This window comes from Agelaius phoeniceus, chromosome 13, assembly GCF_051311805.1.
Source record: "Agelaius phoeniceus isolate bAgePho1 chromosome 13, bAgePho1.hap1, whole genome shotgun sequence".
Classification (NCBI taxonomy): Eukaryota; Metazoa; Chordata; class Aves; order Passeriformes; family Icteridae; genus Agelaius; species Agelaius phoeniceus.
In genome coordinates, this window is record NC_135277.1 from 19,087,686 (window position 1) to 19,108,084 (window position 20,399).

A 20,399-nucleotide genomic window follows, 5' to 3' on the forward strand; every position below is an offset into this window, starting at 1 on the left:
CCTCACCCACCAGGCAGGGCATCTGCTCATAAAAGGAGAGCAGTGCCAGAGTCCAAGCTCATCCAATAAACAGGGGAGTCCTAATCAAGGTATAGCAGAATTCCCTTAGTCACTGGGGTGTAGATAAAGTGCATCTGTTAAAGCCCTCAGTTCAAGAAAGGAACTAATAGGAACAGCAAAGGGTAATTATGACCTCTACTCATGTGCACTAAGTTCAAAAATCTTTACATATGCATTAAAAAAGCCAGAAAAGACTTGTTTACCAACACCTACATTTTAAAGAAAAAACCAAATTATATTGCTGTGTCATTCCCACTCTCATTATTAATTTCTCAAATGATAGGCATCATTACTTCTAGCTTTCAAAGATCCTTTTCCCCCCTTTAGTTCAAAGGTGAGACTGGTTAGGTGAAAAGACAACTGTGTGAAAATCTGTTTTCAATGAAGCTCTTCTCAATACACACAAAACTGTAGACAATTCTGCATCTTAATTGCTTAAGTACAAGGTTTTAACAACAACAGAGGTTAAAACATGTTGGTAGAAATAAGATCCTGTTATTTTGGCACTAAGTGGAATCAGCAGGTCCAAGTCCTACGAACAATAATCTTGTGAGGCAGTCCTGCCCTGAATGCCACCTAACCACAAGTCATTAACATAAGCTTTGCTCCTTAGCTTTTGAACTCTGCTACCCAATGTAATAATACTCTTGATGCCTATCTCTAAAAGCTCTGACTTTGGCAGGTGCCTCTGGAATTCATTACTGTAGATAACCATCATGTGACACTCCTTTAAATAAAGTCATTTATTACCTATTTCCAGTAAATAAGTCTTTCACTAGAAGGTGGATACCTCTATGCTCATTCTACACTTTGTCTTCCTGCATCTGATAGGTTGACATGTCCTGCTTTCAACTCCTAGTTTTAAGATCAATGCATTGGCTTAATGTACAAAGAACAGTACTCTACTATAGTGATCTAAATGTATGAATTTTTCATGTGTATATACTGCAGAGCTTTATGTAGAAGAGGTTAAATGAAGTCATTATTGGGAAAAAATTACACAAAGTATGTACAGTTCAATTCCAGAAGGAAAGAACAGTGTAAGATTCTCACCTGTAAAATCCATTAATTTCAGTTTGCTATTACAGTAGTACTAAAAGTGGAGTTTCTTCAGTTTCCACTGCTAATCTAAATGATCTGAGCACAAGCATAATTAAACCAAGTTATTACATGCCACAGGTTACACCATTAGCTTACAATCAATTAAACTAATTCTGCAGTAATGGCAAAACCACAAGCAGGCCACATTCTGGATCAAACATACCACTCAAAGTGAACTTATTTTGAGTGCAGCTTAAAGGTGGTTAGCAAAAAGAAATGCTAATCTAAATGCTCTTAACAATAGTATTACAGAGATACCCACCCTCATTTTAGTATTTTAGACAGCCACTATAAGCATTAGTAGGGTGAATTTGGGTTTTTAAAATCAGTCACTACACACTTTGTCAGTGACCACAGGCAGAGTTCTGTAGCAAAACCTCCCAAAAGCTGTCAGATAGCAAATCCTAAGGAGCTACCCAAATTCAGGTGCAGATGACCACAAATGGAGCAGAAATAAAGCAGTACCAGGGGCAGCAGGTGCTGATCACTGGGAGGGTTTGTAGGCTGTCCCAGCCCAGCAGGGACCCACCACAATGCATGTCCTGAGACTGACACAATGCAGGAGAAAACCCAACTGTCATTGTGTTGTTTTAAAAAATTTCCAGATCAGCTTTTGGAATTTTTCTCTTGTCATTCTAGCAAAGAGACAAAGTTTCTGTTTCTTTTTTTTTTTTTCCTAAAATGAGATCAAAGTCCTTGCTTGCTGGGAGAAGGCTGGAAAGAGGAAGTTGTTCTCTTAGACCTGAATCTATCTGTGTCTCAGTAGGCCAAGCTGCTGTTGAACAGACAGCATTTCTCTCCTTGCTAACTGACACTTCAACTCAGTGCTGCACTTCTGTTTTCTTAAGAGTACATTTCATGAAAATCTTATTGTAAGATTAAAGGTAATCCATTAGAATTTACTCATACAGCAGGTCACTGAACTTCAAGCTGTTACAAAAAGGAAATGAATCTACAAGCAAAACCAAAATAGAGAACCAGAGGAATGTGTCCAAAACACATCCTGTTTTCAGATCATCCTGTGTGCCCTTCCTTCCATGGAAGCCAATTTCTAATGTGACTCTAAAGTCTTCCTCAGGCACCAGAGGCTCTTTGCCTCTGTTGTTTTAGGAAAGAGCTCTAGGGGAAAGCAGGGAGGAAGAGGTGAAGAAGGATGGCACTTCAGAAGTTCTATTTTATTGTAAGTGGTGTTTTATACATGGTGAAGATATTTTCTTTAACACAGAAAACCAGAACTCTACTGCAGATACTAAATCAAAAGCCTTAAGCAATTATCCTTTTTCCATTCTGCTTGCACATAAATGACATGCATTTGAAAAGGACAGGAGGAACAGCTTAAAACACAAGAACTGACTCTGTGCTGGTAGCTGGTTTATGCTGTTAGCTTCACAACACAGCATGCAGAGGAAAGTATGAGTCAGAGCCCTTCCTAGTAAATTCCCCATGATACAAGAAGAAATTCTTCCAAAATACCTCTATCTGTGTGTCATCACCACATAAGGAAAAAATGCTAACACAGCATTACAGTGTTACAGGGCTGGGACAGTGAGAAGAGGAAAACCAATGTAATGGCTTGGAGCACTGCAACACATGGGGCTATTCTGGCAGAATCATGGAAGAGTTCAGGGTGGAAAGTGTTTGAACGTTGTTATAGCACTGGAGAGATCAAGCCCAGCCTTGAGAATATTGTTGTCAGAGCGATATGCCTCTGTGAAATTACATCATCCCTTGTGCTCATGGCAAACTTTTATAATAAGTTTTGCTGAATGCATCAGTTCCCTCTCAGAAAGGCAGTGTCCTGACACGTTCCCATTGGACTTTTGGGAAGACTTCATAGCAAAGGATTTTTGTAAGGTCTGTTGTGCCACCAGGAGGACTTCTACTGAACTGCACTTTTAAATATTCCAAATATACCAGGATAAATACACGTGATTTTACAGATTACATTTGTGATTACTGACTTGCAGGAAAAAAAACACTCAGCCTGTTACTAAAAAAAAAAAATTAAAAAAAATTCCAGTATCTGCAATGTTTTTATGTCTCATAAGTTCTCTAAATTGATTTAAGCACATGAATGGTAACTAACAGAAATTCTTCTGCCTTTTTCTTTTTGAGGTACAACTTCATGCAATGTATCATTTACTATGAAACAACAAACATACATTCAGTTCTGGGTTCCTCAGAACAAGAAAGACAGGCAGAGGGTCCTGTAGAGGCCCACAGAGATGATGAGGGGTCTGGAGCATCCATCTTATGAGGAAATACAGCAGGAGCTGAGCCAGTTTAGGCTAGAGAAGAGAAGACCAACAGGGGATCTAATTAATACATATAAATATCTTCAAGGTGAGTGCCAAGAGGATTGTGCCAGACTTTTTTCAGTGGTGCCCAGCGATGTGATGAGGAGCAATGGCCATAAACTAAACCACAAACAGTTTCACCTCAGCACGAGGAAGAAGTTATGTGTAGGGTGGTAGAGCACTGGAACAGCTGCCCAGGGAGATTGTGGAGCCTCCCTCTCTGGAGACATTCCAAACCCACCTGGACATGTTCCTGTGTCACCTGCTCCAGGTGCCTTCCAGCCCTGACAGTTCCACACTTCTGTGCCATACGAGTGATGATTTAGTCACTATCCAGTGTGAAGCCAGTGCAGTTCTGTGAAAAATGCATATTTTATGATTGGCTTTTTGCAAATATTAAAATGAATATTATATGTGTTGTGTTAGAAAGTAATGCTGTATTAATTCTCTTAAGTACTGTGTTAAATATAGGTTTAGGTTTTTAGGTTATAAAAAATGTTAATTTTTAGGTTATAAAAAATGTTAAAATAGAAACTATGCTATGTAGGATACTTTTTTTTGTAAAGAAAGGACTTGCAGAGAGATAGCAGCCACAGGACACCTAAATCCTTCAGAGAAAAAGAATTTATTGCCCTCTTATCAGAAGAAATGAACTTCTTCCCGCCTCGAAGGCGCTGTTAGGATTCAGAGGAAGAAGCTGACACTGCCCAGACAGAATCCTGTGTTTGAATGGAATTTATGCATCATGGATGAGGTGTATGAATATGCAACAGGCTGTTGTTTTTAAGGGTTAATCCTCTATTAACGTGGGGCCTTTTTTGGGTTTATGCTGTCCAGAAAAAGGTACCCGCACGCCCATAACTCTTTGTCTCTATTGAGAGAGACATATTGTCATATTGTCCTAATTCAAATTATCCAAATTATTATTACTCTACTTGTATTACTATTTTTTATAACCATTACTATTAAACTTTTAAAATTTTAAAAACAAGCGATTGGCGTTTTTCACAGACACGTTCCTGCGTCACCCGCTCTAGGTGCCTTCCAGCCCTGACAGTTGCACGATTCTGTCTCAATCGAGGGATGATGATTCAGTCACCCTCCAGCGCGAAGCCGGAGCGGTTCTGGAGGGCACGCCCGGCCCTCAGGGCCGGTGTCCCGCCCGGCAGTGCCGGAGCCCCCGCGCGGTGCTGGCAGCGCTCGGTCCCGCCCCCGGCGCTCGGCACAGGCGCGGCGGCGGCGGGAGCGCGCTGAGGGCGGCCCGGCCCGGCCCGGCCCGGCGGCGGACATGCCTGTGAGTTGTTTACGGTCCGCTGGTGCCGCCCGGCCCGGCCACCGCCAGCGGGGACCTGGGGGGCGGGGGTGAGGAGCGGCCGCGGCCGTGCTCGCTCGGGCTCCCCGCTGTTCCCGGAGCCGCCCGCAGAGGCCCCGGCCCGGCCCTGGCGGGGCTCGGCTGCGGCCGCGCTGGGGCAGCCCCGGGCCCGGCCCGGCTCCCGCCTAAGGCGCTGGGCGCTTCTCCTCTTGTCCCACCCAGCTGGCCAAAGACCTGGTGCATCCCTCCTTAGAGGATGAGAAGAGGAAGCACAAAAAGAAACGTCTCGTGCAGAGCCCAAACTCCTACTTTATGGATGTAAAATGTCCAGGTAAATATTTGAAATGTTCGTGCGTTATGGAAGGAACAAAACTAATTTTGTATACTGTTAACCTTCATATAACAGTTGATTATTATTTCTTATCTGAGTTTGTATTCTGCAGAGAAAAAGGTCTGTATATTGCTTTGGGTGTTTTAACAATACAAGTGTTTTCCATCTGTGGAAAAAGTTGATGTAAACAATCGGACACTTTTTTTCTGGAGATTCTGGCATGAGTTCTTTAGTTGGGTTTTTTCCATTATAAAACCCTTGCAAGTAGGGAAAAACCCAACCCCCCAGGTCTGCATGTATAAAAAGTGAGATTAAATGGATGTCTTAAAGTATCCATAGCACAAGTTTCAAACAGAAGCCAATATTGTTTCCTTCTTTTGTAAGTTGGTTCTGGAAGAGCAATTGGAAAAACTTTTGACAAGGACATATGCAGGGATACTGCACATATACATAAAAGTAAAGCATACAGCACTGCCTTTTTCCATGTGCTGTTAAGAATTAAGCTGCCATCTAACTCACATACAAGGGTTATAAGATGTTGCCTGTGTCCACTTCTCAGAGATCTTCAGTACTTTGTCTCAGAGACACCGGTATAATCAACTTCACTTTTATAAACTGAACTATGGGATTTTGTAGCACCATGACAGGAATGTGCTCTACCAGTGAACAGCTTTTTTATTCAGCACAGTTACATCCATATTGCCCAGTGTGGTAACTTCCTAGCAACTGCTGCAGCATAAGAAGATTCTAGCAGTAAGAAAACACTTACAATAGTGATCTTCCTGACTTAAAACCAGAGAGTTGTTGAGGTACTCAGGTTTTCTGATCTTATTCTTTCTTAGTTGCTTAGTTTTCTAAGAAGCTCTGGGACATATTCCATCTGAAAGTGAGGTAAATTAATTTAAACAACTTGAAAGTAAGCTCTGATTGCTTTTAAACAAATACAGGGTTGAAGGCTCAGCTTCTGGGGTTTTTTGGTTTTTTACACTTTGTTCAAACCAGAGTACCTGAATGCATACACTGTGATACTGTTAGTGTCAAAATAGGTCCATCATGGGTTATCTTCATTATTGTTGGGTTAATTGTTTTTTGTGTTTGAGGACTATATAGAGCAAAGCAGGAGGGCTTCAGTAATGATAGAATCCTATGCACAAGGCATTGAAAACAGCAGGTGGCCTTATGTGTCCCTTGGCCAGTGGAATTGGGAGTTCCTACCTAGATACTCAAATGGGTTGGGCTCATTTCCCTGCCAACTCACAAACATTAAAAACTCATCAACATGGAAGTTCAGCTTCAATAGGGGGAAAAATTGCTGTGATTAAATTGTAGCTGTTAGCAGTTTTTCACAAAGATTTGTACAGTTGCTCTTTGTGATTTAAACAGAGATCTGTTATTCTGTCCAATAGTGCTTCTCCCTACCAAGCAGATGTTTTGTCACAGGACCCTGCTCACAACATATGTTCTATCTTAGCTGTCTGATCCACATGTGCTGAAAATGCAACCTCTGCTCACCTTTACCTATTTTGTATATCCACATCCAGATCAAATCCTTTACAGGATTTCTCCCTCCAAAAATACCTCTTGGCTAATTAAAATACTTTTCAGGGGAAGAAATTGAAAAGCAGTGAAAATCCCATTTCTATCACTCATCCCATGTATGAGTGATCTCATCCTTTCTTAAGTCATACAATTTATAAGTTGTAGACAAAAGCATTACGTAGGGAATTAATGAAATTTTTCTGGGCAAGTCTTTCCATTGAAATATTATGTTAGTTTTATAGAATGCAACCAAGCCTTACATGTACCAATTATTAAACAGAAAGCAAACACAGATTGGAACAGCAGTGTTTATATTCCCAGCTTTCAGGCTTTGTCAACAGCAGTGTTCTACTGTTACAAGGTAAATATTTCTCCAGCTACATGAGTTCCTCTGTTCAGCAGAGGAGGCTAACCTGGAACTGCTGAATTCTTTACAGGAGATGTGATAGGCAAATTAGGGCTTGTCAGCCAGCAGGGTCTGTTGATTTTCATATGGGAATCAAAGCAGTTTCTGTTACCTAACTTGCTTTTCCATGCATGTAAGTAAAGGCAAGCACTTCAGAACACAGCCATGGCTTGCTTAGTTTGGTTTGGTGTGTTGTGTAAGGAAATACAGATGCATTTTGGACAAGTGTTTAGAATACCTGATTCAATTACCACAGTAAAAACTGATGCTAGAAATAGCCAGTGGAAAGTTTCATGATGTTGTTTTTCAGGATGCTACAAGATCACCACGGTGTTCAGCCATGCTCAGACAGTAGTTCTGTGTGTAGGGTGCTCAACTGTCCTGTGCCAGCCAACTGGGGGCAAAGCCAGGCTCACAGAAGGTAAGGGCATTGTTACACACCCTAAATATGCCACTTAGATAAATGCATTTCATAGCCTGCAAATATTTTAGCTTGGATTTTGGAAACTGATACTGGAACACTGATTTTGCAAATTGCTTAGAGCTGGCTAGTAGAAACATTGATAATAGGCCCAGAATTGTGAATTTTTCTTCAGATTCCTTTTTTTAAATGGTTATACAGATCTTCCAGGCAGGTAAACACCTACATTGTCATCAAACACACTTCATTTTAGGTGACTTGTCATTCCCTTCATTGTGTAATGAATGCTGCTGTTTAACTCTGAGCTGGGTTTAAAGTGTTAAAAGCACCATCAAAGGAGCAGGGTACTTTTGCCAGGCTAAAGCAATCCTGTGCCACTGCTAGTCATTAATGGCTTGCCTGTTTGTTTTTAAACAGCCCTACTGCAAAGCAGCTCCCTGGCTCAAAGAACATTTGTTTCATATAAATTATAAGGGAGCAAATATCCACCAATAATGTATCTACAGATAACTGGTATAACAGCAGTATCTTTGAGTGCAGCCCAATTCTGGGGGTATGTGAAAAGCACTGGAAACACTTTAGGATTTAAAAAATGTAAAAATTAATCCAGATTTTATTAATTTCTTATTTAAAGGGCAAAAGGTAAGCATGTATACAAATTACACATAGCAATGCTTATATAATGTGCTGTTACACAGGGGTGGTAAACATGAGCACAGAATACCTGAAGTGAGGCTGTTGAGCATTGAAATGGTGACACCACACACAGCAGCTGTTTCAGTTGGGGTTTGTATCACCAAGGGATGGAACAGTAGACTGAAATTTTAAAATGCATCTGGAAGAAAAGAAATAGTACACCTTAAATTTATTTTGAGTTGCATGACAGCCATGTTGCTCAGGTTGAACTAGAGAAGATTTACAGTGCTAAATCTTCACCTCTTATGGTACATGACATTTAAATTTAATCCATGAATTTTTCTACTTTCATTGGATGGGCAATTTTTCAAGGCAGTCTAACAATTTAAGGACTATTCCTATCTCTACTCATGTGATTTCTTTGCAGGCTGTTCATTTAGAAGAAAGCAACACTGAACAGTTCAGCATGTGATTTTTGGATCTGTGTTCCTGAAAGCCTTACCAGTTTAAAAATGCCTGTTACAACAACAATGTAATTATGATTGATTTTGTACAAATTACATGCTACTGCTGACTAATCTGCTGGAATCTCTTTTTCAATAAATGATCTGAAGTGCAAGTTCTTCCTGTAAGTTTGCAGACAACCAAGCTCTATTTTTATAAGTTTGAACAGTGAAAACCTTGGACTTCCTGCATCCTTCCCCTTGCTAATCATAAACTACAGCAGTGTAATGCATATAGTTACAGAAACTGCTTTAAAAATGCATTTTGTGTATTTTATTACTGCAGCTACCATAACTGCAAGGGTTGCAAAAGCTAGATAAGATTTAAAATGGCTCATTTGCTTTCAGTGTTGCTGTAGTCCCTTCCCCCTCTTGGGTAATACGGTGATAAATAAAAATGAAAAGTTACTCACCTCTATTCAGCTGTTTCTGTGGAATGCATGGATTTTCCCTCCTGCTAATTTGATCTCAAGAACTGCACTTGGTATTCTAAACTGAGATGTCTATCCAAAAAAAACCCCAAAAGTAGTGCTTTGCAAAGCACTGAAAACCTGCAGCACAGAGAAGGCAACTGGCATATCAACAATTGTACAACTGGCACATCAACAATTGTACAACTGGCACATCAACAATTGTACAACTGGCATATCAACAATTGTACAACTGGCACATCAACAATTGTACAACTGGCACATCAACAATTGTACAACTGGCATATCAACAATTGTAAGTCATGGAACTACACTAGGAGGTGTGAGTGGTATCTAGGCACAAGTACAGCAAATGTGCATGTTGTTACTATTAAATACTGGCATTAAATAATTGCCTTCTTGCAATAAGGAAAAGGATATCATTATTTTTTGAAAGCCATGTCTTTCTAAATGGCTGGTAAAAATGGATTTTGTTTTTAACCATGAGAAAATATTAAAACAAAATCTTACACATATCTTACTAAATAATATCTCAAGTTATGTCTCAACTGCTCTTTAAAAGTATCAGCTGTCTTGGTGAGCTAATTATTATTTGGATTTTCTACTTAGCTAGTATTCTTTTTATGACTTTGAAAACTCTTACATGTCTAGTCAATAAAATAAACCAAAACCTGATACTCCAATTGGTTGCATTTGCAAGGTAAGTTTTATTTCTGTTATTTCAAACAGCAAACATGTAATTACCATATGCAGAAGGAGGTGTTTGATACAGAAACAGGTGTACCAATGGAATACATGTGCCTCCTAAGAAAAGTTGGGGTTCATGTCAGTGCCTCTCACAACAAAGGTTCACTCACAGGTAAGTTTACCATGAAAGCTGCTCTTAATTGACCAGACATGGGTTAGTTGGTTTACCACACACAATGCCAGCCCATCAAATTACTGGTTTTAGAACAAAGATCAAAATAGCAATATTAATTGTGACTTGAATACATGTGCTAAGGCCACATTGATTCCTAGTCTCTCGTATCTCTGCCTTTTCTACCCTAAAAGATAAGAACTCATGATTAATTTAATACCGAAGCAGAGACTGTCAAAGACCCATTTTGTTCCAGGTGCTAGAAGACGAAATGATTGGATACTCTTGAGATAAAGACAATTATTAATGAATAAAAAAAGTGAAATTTTGGTGAGTGGGCCAGAAACCCCAAGCAAACCATTTTTAAGGTATAATAATGATTGTAATTATGAAAAATATACTAAACTAGTCTTATTAGCTCCAATTAAAAATGTAGGTAAAACACTGACCTCTCAAAATCCTAAATTTCCTGGTTTCTTGGTGTTGGGTAATAAATATTACCATAGGCAGAGTGGGAGCAGAGATAGCAGCATGCTGTATCCTCACAGGGCAGGGGACAGCTGTGAGGATAACACTCAAAGCATTACTTTGGGAAAGAGGCAGGGAGGGCTGTCTCCTGCTGGCTGCTAACCAAGACATCTTGCTCCTTAAATTCAGAGCAGCAGAGCAGTGCAGGAGAGGAAGTATTGAAACCTTTCCTAAAGATGCTCCTCTGTTTTGTGTCAGCCTGAAAGTACTGTCTAATGTAACTGCAGGGGAAGTGAGGTGGGGGTAAACCTTTGAGGTGACAGAGATCTCCCATGCCATTTGAAATACATCAAATGGACACTGCAGATGCTGCTTTATTCCCATTGTGAAACTGAAGATGAGAAAATCTCCAAGCTCTAGTGCTGCATCCAGCTCTGGGCCCCTCACTTCAAGGAAGGCATGGAGGAGCTGGAGCATGTCCAGAGAAAGAGAGAATGGCCACTGCCTTTCTCTGGGGGAAGGGTCTGGAGCACAAGTCTGACAAGAAGCTGAAGGAGCCTGGAGAGAAGGGGTGACCTTATCACTCTACAGCTCCCTGGCAGGAGATGGAGCCAGGGGAGATTGGCCTCTTCTCCCAGGGAACAAGTGAAAGGACAAGAGAACGTGGCCTCAAGCTGCACCAGGTGAGGCTCAGGTTGGACAACAGGAAGAATTTCTTCCAGAAAGGGGGATCAGGCATTGGGAGGAGCTGCCCATGGGGGTGGTGGAGTCCCCACCCCTGGATGCAGCACTTGGAGCTGTGCTCCAGCTGCCAGGGCTGTGTTGGGTTGGTGAGACTTCTACTCCTGGCTTCAGGAATGGGCTTTGAGCTGTATTGAGCTACTGGAGTTCCCAATTCCTGTTTACAAGGGAGTATCCAGGCTACAGAACACAGAGCCATTTCTGACTACCAAGTGTTTATCACTCAAAAACAACAGGACAGTTTGACAGCTTGCCACGTTGTGCTATTTGGGTGGACTTGACTCTAGAAATGATACTTTTATTGCACAGTAAACTAATTCGACACATTCTCTGTGTCCAATAAAAATGGAGGAGATAATATCTAAAAAACAAAAAGAATTTTACTTACATTGCTCTAGATTAATTCTTTTCTAGCTCTTAATCCACAGCTCTGATAAAAGCCTGCTTCTGGTATAAATCTGCATTCTGGAGGTAGCTTCAAGGTTTGGGTTTTGTTGGTTTTTTAAGCAACTAAGGGAAGTAGCATGTGAAAACAAAAAGCAATGGTGACACAATTTTTCTTTAAAAAGTAATACTGAATAGTTTTGGCAGACTGGAACTGTAAGAATAACAAGCAACATATTGGTGTGGTCAAATCAAGATGTGAAATTTTTCCAAAGTTTAACATTCAAGCTAGGTAATTGGTACTTAGTGCAAAAAAAAAAAAAAGGCTATTTTTTTGATCTTGGTCAAGTGTTTCACTAGTTGGTAAAAATAACCTGCTAATATAATGATCATTTACACAGATACTACAGGAAGTTATCTTTGACTGTTACATTCTCATTTTCTGTAAGTTAGGAACTTCCCTGAGAGATGAATTCCAGTTAGACATAAGTTTAGCACCACTAGCAGAGGTTAATTAAGTGAATTATTTATGCTTTTCTTCCCATATTCCTAGTGAACTCGGAGCCCAGTTGCACCCTTTGTTTTCAGTGCCACAGGTCTCTCTCAGCCCACACACTGTGCCTGTTTCTCTCTCTCGAACTCCCTGGCGATCTTTAAGGCGGTGCTGTTGAGTGAAACCGATTGCATGTTACAGATAATGGTGACAATGACCCCTCTGGGGGGTGCCCCTGGCCAGGTACCCCCAGCTTCAGGCCCCAGCTCTTCAGGCAGGATGAGGAGGACGCTGCTGGCCCCCACAGCCCCCCCAGTGTGAGATGCATAGTGTCTCTGCTGTCTGCAGCAGCCACACTGTTGGCTTTTCTCTACCACAGCCCAAGCCATGGCGTATTTACCATCCCTGTCCCACGACACTTCTGTTTTTGGCACTGGAGTCCACATCATTGCAACTGTGCTTGGCTTGAGGTACCCTGGAAGAAGTTTGCTGTTCTTGTTTTGAAATTGTCCAGCTTGATAACTGTACAACAAGGCATTTCCAAATTTCAGGAGGTCACCTACTGATGACAGGAAGCCACCACCAGCCCACTTGTAAGAGTTGTCCACGTATGGTGCATTTACCAGCCGTCCCTTTTTGTTGTAAATGTAACACCTGAAATGCAAGAAAATTCAACTTGTCATTCTCATGGACTATGCACAATGATTTTAAGCTGCCCTACACCTTAAAAGAGCAAACTGAGCATGTATTAGCTTGTGAATGTGAACATTTAGGGAGTTTTTAAAATACATTTTTAAAATATATTTAGTGCAGAAAAATCAACAAGTAATTCAGACAGAAAAACAAAAATTAAGGTGACTTTTTAGGTTAGAAGCTGAACTTCAATCAAAGTACTAATCCTGCCTAATCTTAGGATATAGTAAGAATAAAGACAATATACAAATAAGAGATGTGACAGAGATAAATAGATCAGGCAACACAGATTTTTTCTTAAATGCCTGTACTAGAAATGAAGTGTTTAAAAGAACAAGGAATCCTACAAGTGAGGCTTAGGTGACTGCTCCCAGACAGTAGTTTCCACTTATGGTTGATTTCCCCCCACTGCCCCATTATGGTTGCTGTACTCTAGAAAAAAGCAAGGAGCATTCAAATCTTGCAGAACACAAATGTAGAAACTGCCAACCAGAGCTGCAGAATGAACTGTCAGGAACAATGCAACAGAAGAGCAGAACAAATTGTGCTTTTGAGAGAAACCCAATCATGACTGGATTAATTTCATAGAACATATGAAAAGGACCTGTTGAATAAATATATAACCCAAGGAACTTCAGCCTTTGGTGTTTAGACCAAATAAGGTCCCTCAAAAGTTATGAAAAGGAAGAGCCCTACCTAGATTTCACTTGTATTGGAAAGCTTTCTAGCAAACTTCTGAATAACTTCTAACACTGGAAGTCAGAGGTTGAAACAAAGGAAGAATGATGAATGGTCCAGGATGCAAGACTACAGTGATTTAGTGACAGTGATTTAGTGTCCTGTTGTCCCTATAATGAGTTTTTTGATCACAAAAAACCCTGCTACAAAGACATTGACTTATACCTCTAAAAGATCTAGAACATGGATTTTTTTTAGCATTTTCCTGTTAGACAAATATAGTATAACCAAACCATTAAACAAACCTTAACACCTCAATACATTCTATTTTGAGGCATCAAGCTCCAATTTCTGGAAAGCAAAACTGAGATGCTGATGGATTTGCTAACAGTAAGTACCTCTAAAAAGACTCCCAGAAGAGCATCTCTCTCAACTCCTTGATCCCTCCCATATTTCACTTTATACAAGGATGAACATACACATCTTCTAAAAAACCTTGACTGTACAAGGTTGATAATTTATAAGAACATCACTGTCATCCAGATGAGCCTCTGAAATTTTGCAAGCAAACTGAACACCAGCACCAAGCATCTTAGACCAGAGCAGTAAAGCTGTGCACACCCACTTGCAATATACACCTGTACTGAGTATAAAACCTCAGTTTCAATGTGTTCATCTTTCTTTGAGAGCATTTTAGAGGCCAAACTATTCCAAAGTCTGAGTCTCATTTTCATGAGACTGTTACTGAAACTTTGTCATTCAACAGAATTCTTGTCCCACACCAAAATTTAACAGGGGAGTCAATAATCAATTTCTGAGCCCAGACAGGAAATTCAATAAAATAAGACAAGAAACCCTAGCCTGATCCACTATATGGGAATGGATTATCCAGGTACAAAATTTATCTCAGCTTGTTGTTTTATGGGCGCTGTTTGGGGTTTTTTGTAGGACTGGGGTGGTGGGGGGTGTTGTTTATTTTTTTCCTATGTTAAATGAATTTTAAAATTAAATTGATGTTAAATAGAATTTTAATTCTGGTCAACATGCATACTGAAATTTGATTTATGAAAACACTGTGTTACTGTGAGACTATTACAATTCCATGGAACCCTTTAAATGCCAGTATATTAAGCAAACTAAAGTAACTATATATTCCAACATCATTTCCTAGTTACTCCTTATTTAATTTGCATTTATGTGCTTACTTGTACCCAAAGTAAATGTAAACTTTGAAGTCACCCCTATTACTCCCCTCACCTCCCATATTCACACTTAGAACAAGGAATATTTATTTCTTCTTCTGTAATTTTATGTGCTAATTACAGAACCTATACCATGGCACTGGAAACAGCTACATGAGTAATGTTGAAGTAACATGCAACACTTCATTCCAATGTCTGGGAAAAGAAAAATCACACATCCTTAATTCAGGTGTCTTAATTAAGATAGAAAGGACAACAGCTGTTGTGGAAAAAGCAGAGTTGCACCCCTGTTTACCTTGCTCTGTTATATATCATTGCCTCATTGTCATCCAGGACAGTTGTCAGCATATCCAAATCACGAAACATTTTCAGCATGTAATCTGTGAATTTTTGTCCTGAAGCTCTCTCCACAACAGCACTTAAGAGAGTAAAGCCATATGTTGAGTACAAGAACTGACTACCTTGAAGAAACACAGTGAGAAAGGGGAAAAACCCAGGTTAATTGCATGACACTTACATGGAACCATATGTGCAAATAAAACTGTATACAGCAATTAATAATCAACCATTGTTGATCCTAGGCCTAGAAATTCTGTACTGCAGCAGACACACATCCTGCTAAGAGAACAGCACTAAAACCTCCCAGAGAGCTCTGTACACTCAGGTTTCATGCCAAGCTGTCAACACTGACATTTAACATCCTTTCAGGAGATTTACCACATCAGGTGCAACAAGGATGTCTGGATTTGGAAAGCTCCCACAAGCCATACAATTACTGCTTAAAAGATGCTCAGCTACTGTGACTTGTTTGTGTGTCCATACCCTGGAGAAGGGAAAACAACAGCAATACTCACATTTTTCAAGGGTATTCATCACTTTTAGCACAGTGTTTCTAGTTCTAGAATATCCCAAAAGATTATATGAACACAATCATGTATATTATTTAAGACAACTGAATTTATTTACAAAACAATGTTTCATTTTAAAAAATCTCATCCTTGTGCTAATGCCTTCTATGAAACATTTACATATTGAGCAACTGCTAAAGTGCCTACAGCTGAGACAGATCACTTATTTAAAGTGAGCTCTCCAAGATGGTGAGGGTTTAATTTCACCCTCTTTCTACCCTCTCCTCCTTAAATGCACATTATTTACTGTTTATCAGCAATACATAGAATTTACCTTAACCTAACTCATTTAAAACTTACACCTGAAGTTCCTCAAAGTCCTCTTAGACCTAATTTAAATAATCCAAACAATAAATTACTTGAGTAATTCTGTGAGCCTATGGGGGTTTTTTAGATATGTTTTTTTTAGGTCTGATTTAGTGTCCCAGTAAAATATTTTGCTTTTTATTTCCTATCTAGAAGGCCCAGAACATGACTACAGCAAGTTGGTATCTGCTTACAAAAGACTTTGTAGATACAAATTTGTTACCAGAATTATCTTCTGCTCCACCATTTATAAATCCACTAACTGGTGTGCTTCAGGGCACTTCCTGCATTACTTACTGCTCCTGGGAGAAAAGTCTTAGACATAAATATTACATGACCAGGTGGTTTGTGCAAAACAGACCAAATACTTCTCTGATGAGCTTTAAATGGGGCATGCAAAGAAAAAATAAAAAGGGAGGGAAGCAGAACAAACCAAAACACCCACAACAAACACTCTTCACTGGACTCTACCATCATCATCACATGTAAAACTATTTGAAACAAAACTCTCACCAGAAGAGCATATTTTGGTCTACATTAATAGAAACTCACCTGGTTTAAAGAATAAGGGATCATTTTTAAATATCTTCAGTGACTCAATCACACTTTCAAATTTTTCCTTCAAATAATACTCCTCCTGTTCAAACTCCTTGTCGTTCCTGCCAGGCTTTGCATTTCGGCTCTTTGTCTCACTATCATGTTCTTTCTTCTGTTTGGCACAATCAGTGTTTTCAGTCCCTTTACCTTCTTTTGCTTTTTGTTCTTTATCCTGGTGGGATTTTGTTAGCTTAAGTGCTCTGTTTGCCTTTTCCTTTTCTTCTTTTACTTTTGAAATATCTTTTTCATAGTGACGAATCCCACTCAAGTGTGAAACTAACTGTCTTGTGGTAATAGTGACCTAGGTGGAGAGGATACTGTGAGTTCTCTTCATTAAAAGACAAACAATAAATCACTGAAAAAGTAACATTCATCATGACAAAGAACAGACAAAGGTGCAAGACCTTTTAAATCTCACATATTAAACAGAGTATTAAAAAAAAGTGTATATGTGGACACACACTTGATATAAAAGTGAAGATCCAAATATGCTTTTCTGAGCAGGAAATATCAGTACTTGTCTCAATGATTTGAGTGTTTTACAGGAACAGGTCCAGTTCAGACACCTGTACACAGATAGCTATGTAGTGACAGGAACAAAAATTTGAAAAAACTCTTACCAATAAACAACTACATACCTTTTCACCCTCGTAGACCTTTTCTGGAAATTCAGGGACATATTTCTGCACTGGAGCATCTAAATCCAGTTTCCCCTCTTCCCAGAGTTTAGCAGCAGCCATCATGGTGAGACACTTGCTGATGCTGGCGATGCGCATGACGGTCTCTGGCTTGCACAGCACCCGGTTCTCCACGTCAGCATAGCCCAGACCTGCCAGGAAATAAAACCCTCTGCTAAGTCCTTTGCACATGCTGAGTTCTTTACATGCAATGAATTGGATTTACTGGCTCTTGAAAATAGTTTTCCTCCAGCTAAACTGGGATATGAAGCATTGGACAGACTATCCCAGCCCCTGCTTCAGTTCAGTCAATAACATTTTACTGTAGTAGCAGCAGGTAATCAGAGCCCATTGGATTAGACAATGGCATCTCAAGTTGCTGATTAAGACTACAACAAACATAATGATAAATGAGATTAAAGATGAAGCCAAAATTTACACTCCTGAGGTCAAATATTCAGCATAAAAAACCCAAAGAGACCAAAAAAAAAAATCTAGACTGTAAAATAACTGACCAACAGTCATAAAGACCCCTTTTACTGTTCTGAACTAATGGCTGAGGCAGCAAAGGGTCTTATTGTATCAATACAGAAACTGAGAGAGGAAATCCCTCACAAATTCATTCCCATTACCTAAGCTGTAAGGTTTCACAGAACCCAGGTGTTACTATGTTTCAATATCACTCAGCATGACTTCAATCAAAATACAGCTGAACAGTCTCTGTAACAGTGTTTTCCTATGTAACCAACCCACAAGTCTGGTAGCAAGAACTGGCATTAATGAGGCATTATCAACCTACCAAACCAGTCTTCAGTTTGAGGGAGGTTTGAAAAAAGTGAAAGTGATGTTGCAGCATAAAAGCAAGAAAATGCAGCAATGACATATTTGCAGTTTTCAGTACAAGAAAGACCTGCAAGCAACACACCTCTGTCTAAATAAAACTGTAGTCTAACAATGAACTGCTCAGGAAATAAAACCACAAACCCTGACAAAGTACAAGAAATAAAACAGATGACATGCCATTTGCCCAAGACCCTTTCTCTTATATAGCTGCTACTCAAGTGCCTGGTGCTTGTTGATGCAGCTGATGTTCCCCCAGTGAAAACAGCTCCCAAACCTCACACCATTCCCACCAGCAAGAGAACAGGTTCAGCACTGTGGTCACAGAATACATGCAGCTCACACCTGTCCCTGCTTTGCCCCCATGGAGAAGGGAGGAGGAGACCCAAACAACCAAGAATTGAGTGTTTTGAAACTCCTGAAAATGTTTCTGAGAACAGATACACATTCTGATTGTTTTTTTTTTAAACATCAAATGTCTAAAGGATATGAGAAATACTAACACACTCTATTTATACCCTGTGTAACCAGAAAAAAGAACTACAATTTCTGAAAGGATAGCACCTGTTAAATCCTGAACCTTCCCAGTAAAGCCACACCTCAGCCCACAAACAGCAGAGAGGTCACCAAATGTGAGCCCTTATTCCTTTAACTACTAAGGAAGTTCTTGTGGGGAGAGCAGTTCTTTACCTCCTACACCCAATGCTACCAGAGCACTGTACAGCTCTATGCCCAGAGTACATTCAAAGGTTAATCTGAAAAATTAATGGAAGAAAGATTCTCCCATCTAACTGTTGAGACATACTAGCATATTCAGGAAGTTAACAAATTATCAATTCCTGGAAATGATTGAAGTTTACCAAGGAAGGTGCCATTTGATACTCCCTAAGCACCCATTTCTGGCTACTGTCCAGAGATGGGACATCAAGTAGACAAAATCCCAGCCTGATTAGCTTGTCTGAATTGTTCATTTTTTAGATGTTCATCAGTTCTTGACAGTATGCACAACTACTGCTCCCACATACTAACCTTCTGACCAGACTTCCTTTCCATCTACAGAAACTCCAACTAATATACCAGGGATTCCTGCTTCATCCTGAAAAAAACAAAATGGACAGAAGACATTTAGAAGGATATTTAAGTTAAAAAACACCTCCTCCCAAGCCCTAGAACTGAAAAAGCTACAAAACCCCTACAAATAAACCTGCTTATTGTTGCCAAATTATAGTTGAAATTTTGTTATGTACCAGTTTGGTTGAACTGGTACAAACTGCTTTTGCAAAGCTGACATTTTAACTCAGCTATTGGGAAAAACATACCTAACAAGAAGAGCAGGGTAATATTTTTGCTTTGATAATTCAATTAAATTATTGAACGGAACATGCAAGAGAAACAAAACATGACAATTAATATGCAACTGGCAAACTGCATCACCTACTGGCAGGCAAGATTTCAAAAAAGCTTCAGCTGGATTTTTGAAGCAACTACAAGGTGCTTTTTGAACAGAATCACAGAATATCCCGAGTCGGAAGAGACCCACACAGGAGAGCTCCACCAATCCCCCCCAGTGCCTGAGAGCGTGGTTCAAACACTCCTGGAGCTCTGTCAGGCTTGAGCCGTGACCACGTACCTGGGGACCTGTTCACTGTCTGACCACCCTCGAAGTAAAAAACTTTTCCTAATACCCACCTAAACTTCTCCTGACATAATTTCCTGGTATTCCCTGGTCACAGAAAGCAGAGATCAGTGCCTGCCCCTGCGCTTCCCCTCATGAGGAAGCTGCAGCCCTCAGTGAGGTCTCTGCTCCAGGCTGAACCAAGTGCCCCCGGACGGCTCCTGCCTCTCTTCCTGCAGCCTTTAAGGCCCCCCTTGTTCCCAGATACCCCGCACTGTGCCACACTTCCACACACCCCTGTATGGAGCTGGCCTGAGCTGCGCAGCCCCGCCAGCCTCCAGCGGTCCCCCCTCACACCTTGATCCTCCGCACCAGGTCCCTGCTCCTCTCCACGGCCGCGCCGAAGCCCCGCGGCGACGGCGGCTTCTCCTCCCGCCCGCTCTCCGGCTCTTCTCCCGCCGGCGCCGCCCGAACCCCCAGCGCCAGCCCCAGCGCCAGCCCCCAGCCCCAGGGCCGCGGCCCGGCCCCGCCGCCCCCTCTGCGGGCCGGGGGGAGCCGCCCGGGAGCCGCCGCCCGCCGCAGGGCCCGCGCCAGGCCCGCCATGGCCGGGGCGGACATGGCACCGCCGGGCCACAGGCACCGCCTCGCCGGGCCGAGCCCCGAGCGCATCGAGCGCCGCCGCCTCACGGAGCAGCGCGGCCACGGCGGCGGGACGGGCTCCGCTCCGCCAGGGACGGGCTCGGCTCCGCCAGGGCCTGCGGCGCCTGGAGCAGGGCAGCACGGCTCGCCCGCCTTCACCACGGGCTGCACACGGGCTCGCTCCGCCGGCGGGACACACGGCACTCGGGCCGCTTCCCCGGGGCTCGGCACGACTGGCCGGCCACGGAGAGAAACGGAACCA

General features: G+C 41.3%; 2 protein-coding genes across 2 annotated transcripts; one reads left to right on the forward strand and one right to left on the reverse strand.

Moving 5' to 3' along the window:
* The first annotated feature begins 4,594 nt into the window (after positions 1–4,594).
* Positions 4,595–9,018, forward strand: RPS27L (ribosomal protein S27 like). The gene is made up of 4 exons (XM_054642139.2): positions 4,595–4,752; positions 4,993–5,101; positions 7,357–7,467; positions 8,531–9,018. Exons 1-4 carry the CDS (start codon positions 4,747–4,749, stop codon positions 8,557–8,559), a joined length of 255 nt encoding a protein of 84 aa, XP_054498114.1. The 5' UTR covers positions 4,595–4,746; the 3' UTR covers positions 8,560–9,018.
* LACTB (lactamase beta) lies at positions 8,045–20,235 on the reverse strand. The gene is made up of 6 exons (XM_054642138.2): positions 19,856–20,235; positions 18,913–18,979; positions 17,005–17,195; positions 16,322–16,667; positions 14,851–15,016; positions 8,045–12,636 (listed from the first exon to the last, which is right to left on the reverse strand). Exons 1-6 carry the CDS (start codon positions 20,165–20,167, stop codon positions 12,093–12,095), a joined length of 1,626 nt encoding a protein of 541 aa, XP_054498113.2. The 5' UTR covers positions 20,168–20,235; the 3' UTR covers positions 8,045–12,092.
* Positions 20,236–20,399: the final 164 nt, after the last annotated feature.

What these genes read in the sequence shown, in the direction of transcription:
- RPS27L (XM_054642139.2), top strand. An exon ending in TATGGATGTAAAATGTCCAG is followed by an intron (nt 5,102 to 7,356) that starts GTAAATATTTGA and finishes GTTGTTTTTCAG; the next exon opens with GATGCTACAAGATCACCACG. An exon ending in CAAAGCCAGGCTCACAGAAG is followed by an intron (nt 7,468 to 8,530) that starts GTAAGGGCATTG and finishes ATTTCTTTGCAG; the next exon opens with GCTGTTCATTTAGAAGAAAG.
- LACTB (XM_054642138.2), bottom strand. Translation starts at nt 20,167, where the DNA reads ATGCGCTCGGGGCTCGGCCCGGCGAGGCGGTGCCTGTGGCCCGGCGGT. An exon ending in ACCTGGTGCGGAGGATCAAG is followed by an intron (nt 18,980 to 19,855) that starts GTGTGAGGGGGG and finishes TGTTTTTTTCAG; the next exon opens with GATGAAGCAGGAATCCCTGG. An exon ending in AGGTCTACGAGGGTGAAAAG is followed by an intron (nt 16,668 to 17,004) that starts GTATGTAGTTGT and finishes CTCTCCACCTAG; the next exon opens with GTCACTATTACCACAAGACA.